Source organism: Pristiophorus japonicus, chromosome 17 (assembly GCF_044704955.1).
Source record: "Pristiophorus japonicus isolate sPriJap1 chromosome 17, sPriJap1.hap1, whole genome shotgun sequence".
Classification (NCBI taxonomy): domain Eukaryota; kingdom Metazoa; phylum Chordata; class Chondrichthyes; family Pristiophoridae; genus Pristiophorus; species Pristiophorus japonicus.
Window position 1 is genome coordinate 41,312,468 of NC_091993.1, and position 7,692 is coordinate 41,320,159.

Here is a 7,692-nt window from a genome sequence, read left to right on the forward strand (position 1 = left end):
CGGGCCCTCTGATATAAAGGGTCGATGCTCGACCCAACCCGCGTAGCAGCCTTCGAAGTTATTAGATGGAGACGGATGGCAAGGTATAACGATCTTTAATTGCGGATGTCCGGGAACACTTCTCATCACAGCCGCCTGTGAGTGCAGATGTTCCCCGAATAGCAAGATCATACATCATTTATACATTTCATAGATCCCTTCGTTCCCCGGTATGACCTCCCTCGATCTCTAATTGGGTTACCTTATCAGTAATATTTTGGATTGACAGACCAGGATCTCAAGGCAACTTTAGACCTTAACTGGGGTGACCTCATTGAGTTAGAATTTGCTGATCGCACATGGCGCCTAAAAGTCTGTTTAGAGTTTTTTCACAGAGTCTTATCATTATCTGTTTCGAGTCTTCTATGGTGCCTTATCTTGTCGGACTGGACGTACCTTAATGTTATCTAGTATTCTAGTGCATCAGTGTTGAATCAGAGGCCTCTGGGTCCTTGGTACTGGAATATGTTAGAATGTGTGAGGTCAGCTACAGACCTTCTGCCCTTTTTTGCTGAGCCGATGTAGAAGCCGGCACTTTAAACCTTATTTCGCTTATACACCTAATGCCAATTTTCTCTTACATGGAGAAAGATTGCAAAGTGCTGCAGTACAGCAGGACCAAGGGGTATTTGTGCATGAAACACAAAAGGATAAGTATGCAGGTACAGCAAGTGATCAGGAAGGCCAATGAAATCTTGACCTTTATTGCAAAGGGGATGGAATATAAAAGTAAGGAAGTCTTGCTACAGTTATACAGGGTATTGGTGAGACCACACCTGGAATACTGTGTGCAATTTTGGTTTCCATATTTAAGAAAGGACATACTTGCTTTGAAGGCAGTTCAGAGAAGGTTTACAAGGATGATTCCGGAGATGAGGGGGTTGACTTATGAGGAAAGGTCGAGTAGGTTGGGCCTCTACTCATTGGAGTTCAGAAGAATGAGAGGTGATCTTATCGAAATGTATAAGATTATGAGGGGGCTTGACAAGGTGGATGCAGAGAGGATGTTTCCACTGATGGGGGAGACTAGAACTAGAGGGCATGATCTTAGAATAAGGGGCTGTCCATTTAAAACTGAGATGAGGAGAAATTTCCTCTCTCAGAGGGTTGTGGATCTGTGGAATTCGCTGCCACAGAGAACTGTGGAAGTTGGGACATTGAATAAATTTAAAACAGAAATCGACAGTTTCTTAAACAATAAGCGATTATGGGGAGCGGGCAGGGGAGTGGACCTGAGTTCATGATCGGATCAGCCATGATCATATGTAACATTCTTATCTAACACATGCTCCGAGCTTTCCGAGAAATCAGGTGTGGGTGTGAAGAGTGTTGGAAGAACGTGATACCATCTCTCGCTCCCGCCCCCCCACCCTGCCTCAGTCCCGTCTCTCCCTCCCCCAATCTCTCTTCCCCACCCACTCTCTCTCTCCCCCATTTCTCTCTCTCTTCCCCCCCCCACACCCCCGTCTCTCTCTCGCCCCATCTCTGTTCCCCTCCACCTCATCTCTCTCTCCCCCCGCTGCTTCTCTCCCCCCCTCTGCACCGCCTCTCTCTGCCCCTCCCACTACCTCTGATGTTCTCTCCCACAGAAGGCCGCAATAATGCGAAGGCTGGAAGTCGTGGCAGCGGACTCCATGCGAATCCATCAGTTCCAGTTCCTGGCCCGAGGAGTCTGCGCATGCGCAAGAGGCATCGGGGGGAGAGTCCAGAGGATGCAGGCGCAGAAACAACACAGTGCAAATAATCAGAGTGTTTTATTTCAAACTATTCTCCCCTAAGATATTCAGTAACATGAGGAAACCTTGGAGTGTAATTTTTACAATGAACTCACTCCCATCAGAGGGCCCTCTAATGTTCGATGAAGAATATGCAAGTACCTTACATATTTGCTGATATCCCACCAGGTAACACATATAAGGGAAGTAACCTGCACTCAAAAATATCTGGACCAATTAGCAGATGGGCCAAGGAATTGGAGGTAACGTATTGTAGATAAATGCAAGGGAATACATAGTGAACCAGCGAATGAGTCCACAATAATAGGGTGTCCTTTAGCAAAGAACCAGAAGGAGAGGATTTAGATGTGAATATTGATCATTCACTGAAAGTGTTCGGTGAATGTGAAGTTATTGTCAACAAAGCGAATCAAATATTCGGATATAGCTCAAGTTTTAACAAATTTTTCTAGCCTTGATCACTGGCGAGGCCACATTTGAAACCAGGTGTGCAGTTTTGGGCTCACTCACCCAAATTTCCTCTTCAATATTGGCGGAACAATTGAGGGGCTGGCGGGATTGGATTATGTGGAGCGATTATGTAACTTGGACATGTTTCTCACTGGAAAATAGAAGGTTGGGCGACGAAGTGATTGCTGTTTTAGGATGCTAATGGGACTAGATAATGTCGACCATGCCGAGCCATTCTACCTTGTCCAGATCAGTAGAAGCAGAGGACAAGGTCTGCACTTGAATTGGGGGTAAATTCAAAAACTAATCTGCGGAAACAATATTTCAGGGAGTCAGTGCAAAATCAGTGAAACAGACTTCCTCATCAATCATCATCATAGACAGTCCCTCGGAATCGAGGAAGACTTGCTTCCACTCTTACAATGAGTCCTTAGGTGGCTGAACAGTCCAATACGAGAACCACAGTCCCTGTCACAGGTGGGACAGAGAGGCGTTGAGGGAAGGAGTAGGTGGGACAGGTTTGCCGCAGGCTCTTTCCACTGCCTGCGCTTGATTTCTGCATGCTCTCGGCGATTAGACGTGAGGTGCTCAGCACCCTCCTGGATGCACTTCCTCCACCTTTGGCTCGTTTGCCATGAAGGAGTACCGAGTAGAGCACTTGTTTTGGGAGTCTTGTGTCTGGCATGCGGACAATGTGGCCTGTCCAGCGGAGCTGATCGAGTGTGGTCAGTGCTTCAATGCTGGGGATGTTGGCCTGGTTGAGGGCGCTAATGTTGGTGCGTCTGTCCTCCCAGTGGATTTGTAGGATTCCTAGGAAGACCGTGGGGGCAGTTAGTATTCATTCACTCAAATGCAACTTAGATCGATTTCTTTTAAAATCGTGATCCACCCTGTCGAACGCCTTCTCCTGATCGAGGGAAAGGTGGGCGACCGACAGACCAGCCTCCTGGGAATGGTGGTCCAGGTCCTGGACCAGCTGAATGTTGTAGTGGATTGTCCGGCCCAGGACCGTGTTAGACTGGTCGGGGTGGATCATGTGATCCAGCACGGCGCCAAGGCGAGCAGACACCACCCTGGCAAAAATGTTGTAATATGTGCTGAGGAGGGAGACCAGGCGCCAGTTCTTTAGTAGGCGGAGATCACCCTTCTTAGGCAGCAGGATGATGACTGCCCTGCGCCAAGAGAGGGGCATCTCTCTGGTCGCCATACTTTCCCCCATGACCCGTGCGCAGTCGCCCCCCTCCCCCCCCACCGCCCCAGGACTGTGGAATTCTACAGTCAGCCTGGCCAGTTCTGGCGTCAACAGCTCTACAACTATTTTGTGTAGAAACAGTCAAGTGCCCCCTGATTAAAGGGGGGGTCACACTCCAAAAGTTTTTCAAGTGCCCCCTTTTTTATTTTTTTTTTTGTGGGTTTTTTTGAGGGCACCAAAAACACAAATTATACAAGTGCACCCTGGCTAAAATCAACAGCTCGACAAACCTGTGAGCATACTCACAGGGGCAGACAGTACAGCATGTTTGGGAGGAATCGGTGACTTTGTGCCAAGGGTTCCCAAACCTCACCACCTGTGGGGATTTCCTCGCCTCATGTCCATGCCCATTGCAGACTCATTGATCGAGATTGATTGCAAAGATTAGTCAACAACTCCATTATCATTCTATCATGTGACTACCAGGATGCTAAAAGGCAAACTAAATGGACCTTGGTCTTTTATCATCGAGCAATTCCTGTGTCAAGAACGCCTTTACTGGGGTGGGTGCAGGAGGAACAGAGATTGGAACGAGACCGGGTTACACCCAGCTCCCATTCATTTCTCCACCTGTCAAATTTTCCAAAGTGTGATCAATTATACGCGGATGGAGAATTGTGCGTAGCGCATGCCTGGATTTTGGATACAAGCTTCTAGCAGGCAGGAGGGCTGCACCCCAGGCAAACCATTTCCTCAAATCACCCCACAATGTTGTGCATGAGCAACATGCGGAAATGTATTTTCTGGGATTTCTTTTGCTCTTTTTCAGCGAGGTTTCAGAACTTGGAGGGTGGCGACAAGAAGACGGAGCACGAAAGTGACGTCACCAGCCAGGAGTCCTCGATTCAATCCTCACCTCGCAGGAACGGGAGCGTCACCAATTGTGACTCCCCGGTCAGCGCAGGGAGTCACATTCGGAGCGTTTCACAGCAAGTGGCCCACGCTGCTGATGTCACTCGGGTTTCCGGCCTTCCTCAAAATCCAATGGCTGCCGCTGCGCAGAAGCACAGGAGCGAGCACGTCTCGCAGAGGTCAGAACACCCTTTCATTCCTCCGAGAGAAAAAACAAACCTTTACAAAGATTCATTATAAAACGGCCATCATTTTTGTTGCTGCTCCTTGCTCTATGAGGTAAGAGTGAATTTCAGTACCCTGAGGTCACAGTGAGGTGCTGCATTCAACGGGGTTGGGGAGCAGAGAGTCAGGACTCTTATGCTGTAGCCCTGTTTCTGATCCTTGTTCCTTTTTCCTTTTTCCAAGACTTAAGAACATAAGAAGTAGGAGCAGGAGTATGGCCCCTCAAGTTTGCTCCTCCACTTAATAAGATCACGGCTGATCTTTGGCCTCAACTCCACTTGCCCGCCCGATCCCCATATCCCTTGATTCCCCTAGAGTCCACAAATCTATCGATCTCAGCCTTGAACAAACTCAACGACTGAGCATCCATAGCCCTCTGGGGCAGAGAATTCCAAAGATTTACAGCCCGCTGAGTGAAGAAATTTCTCTCCATCTCAACCACCTTTCAAATGCTAGAGTCATATACCCTGAATGTGATTCCTTTTGACCAGTTATAACAGGACCTCTTCCCCTTGCCCACTGTGCAGCTTGCCTGGCAACGCTTTGCCTTTACTTTTACCGATAAAGTGTTGAGCCACTTTTCGAACATCTAGCCGCCATAATGCCAGGGTGACCAGGATTGGTTAGATCTCCAGCGTTCATCTCCCAGACATAGAGCGACACCTCTATTCCCGGACAGAATGGAGGTGTTGGTTAATTCCCCCGTTAATCATGCCTGGAGGCCGCACTGCTGCAAGCGACTGGGATTGATGTTATGCACATCATTTGCATTATATTATCATCCTCCACACTGCACTTTGCTGGAGAAATAATCTTGCTTTTATCTGGAGACTGTGCTGTAGGTTTGACCATGAGCTCTGTTTTCTGTCGTTTGTTGAGACTCTGTTTAAATAGACACTGTTTGCTGTAAAATAGACTCTGCTGTAACCCCCGCCCCCAACTCCAATTCATTGGCTGGCATCGTGGAGACAATACTCGGTAATTTGTACTCCAAAAATGGCAAGTACTTCTCCAGGTGGAGGGTAGAAGGAATTTACTAGGAGGCATGCCAGGGAGAACGAGCCCCAGAAAATGGGACTCAATAAGACTCTTCAAAAAAAAAGGCAGGCATGGAAAACATCTCCACTTGTGACCCCTAGCTGGCTGTCAGTTTATTGATCACTGAAATGTTATCTTTACTCTCGCTAGGAATCCAGGCGTCTTACAAGGAGCCACAAGCGGTCTCTACAGAGCAAAACCATCGTCCAGCCGGTCAAGCAAATTACCTGAAGATATTCGCTCGGATGCCCCATTTAGAAAATGCGTCAGACCACTGCACTATTCCCCCGCAGAGGGGGCTCCGCAAACCATCCTAGGCCGCAGAGTGCACACAGCCCGTTACATACTCGTCAACGAGCGCGAGTCGAGGAAGAGATTAATACGCTCCGCCACTCGAATCCCCACACACTACAAGGTGGACGAGTCCAGGGAGGTGGTGGAAATGTTGCCCAGAAATCTGAAAAGGTACCTCGTGCACGGTGTGCAAAGGGCGACTCCACAGCTCCACTTCAGCGAGGAGGAGGAGGACGAGGAGGAAGTGGTGCAGAGCTCGTTCAGCAGGTCACCTCGCCCCCACTCGCTGTCCGACCTCCACCAGCCCACTCGCTTCTACATCGGGGACAGCAAGGACAGTCGGATACTGATCGGGAAAGACCTGACTCAGATTCACTACGAGTCGTACAACGAAGTCAGCGAGCCTCCGCGGGATCACGATGGTCCGGGGTCATCGCGCACTCAGCACAACAGCAAAGGTCCGGCACCTCCCAGTCAAAGCGTCGGACCTCACGTCAAGTGGAAAACGAAGCACAAAGCAGACCATTCGCTGACCGAATCGGACTCGGTATCGATAGCATCGAGTAGTGACCAGCAGAATAGCAGCACCGACCAGTACATCCAGGTCATCCACAGCAAGGAGAAGTACTTGAAATCTTCCAACGAGAAACTAAGTAGAACCAAGTCGAGAGCGAGCATTGAACCAAATGCCGCAGAGCCAAATGATCTAATATGTTCAAATGTCTAGACCAGTCCCTTTGTATACACATAAGGAAGAACAGTATAGAACTTGCTACTACAGGGAGTAGCTGAGGTCAATAGCATAGATGCATTTAAGGGAAAACTAGATTAGCACACAAGGGAGAAAGGAATAGAGGAGTATGCTGATAGGGTGAGATGCAGAGGTTGGGAGGCTGCGTGTGTGGAGCATAAACACTGGCATGGACATGTTGGGCCCAATGGCCCGTTTCTGTGCTATGTAGTATAGGAGCTCGGTGACCTGATTCAGGATAGTTCAGCTGCCAATTAAAAAAAAATTGAGTGTGTTATCTTATTAGATCACTTATTATATTGTGAGGTTTTTTTCCAAGACTGGGTAAAGGGTATCAAGGATATGGATCAAAGGCTGGTAAATGGAGTTAAGATATAGATCAGCCATGATTTGATTGAATGGCGGAACAGGCTCGAGAGGCTGAATGGCCTACTCCCATTTCTATGTTGTTAAATGTTCCGTAATCACAAAATTAGCAAAGCAGGAAATTCTGCTGACTATTTAACTGACTATCGTACTTTGTAGAAGCTTCACAGGTTATAGGTAGAGGGGCTGTAACTGTGGGGCACATTGTATGTCTGCTGAGCGACTGTAGATTCACACTTGTGAATCAGCAAGTGTCCATGAATTTTAAAAGGAGTGCTTTTTCATTAGTAAAGAAAATAAAAATGACCCTCCCTCAGTCTAATCACTCATTTTCCAACCAGGAGCCCTCCATTTTGTGGCCAGTGAACTAGGTTCTGGGCTGGCTGTGCTCATTCAGAAAATTAGCCCTTAAATTCCCATAACAACAACTTGAGCCTTTAACATAGTAACATGTCCCACGGCATTATCAAACAAAATTTGACACCGAGCCACATAAAGAGATAGTAGGACAGGGGGCCAAAAGCTGGGACCAAGCGGTTGGTTTTAAGGAACATCTTAAAGGAGGAGAGTGAGGTTTAGGGAGGGAATTCCAGAATTATCCCCAATTAGCTGAAAGTGGGTAAATTCCATCTCAACTGAGGCTGGCTTGAGGATATTATTATTTTGTGCTTTTCATGTGAATTTAGGGC

The 7,692-nt window shown here is 47.9% G+C and overlaps 1 protein-coding gene across 1 annotated transcript in view; it reads left to right on the forward strand.

The window, feature by feature from the left end:
* LOC139228166 (transmembrane channel-like protein 3) overlaps window positions 1-6,613 on the forward strand; it is a 96,380-nt gene extending 89,767 nt beyond the window's left edge. The window contains exons 21-22 of the mRNA XM_070859353.1: window positions 4,247-4,508; window positions 5,743-6,613. Coding sequence (XP_070715454.1) covers window positions 4,247-4,508; window positions 5,743-6,613 — 1,133 coding nt within the window. The remainder of the gene's footprint in view (window positions 1-4,246; window positions 4,509-5,742) is intronic.
* Window positions 6,614-7,692: the final 1,079 nt, after the last annotated feature.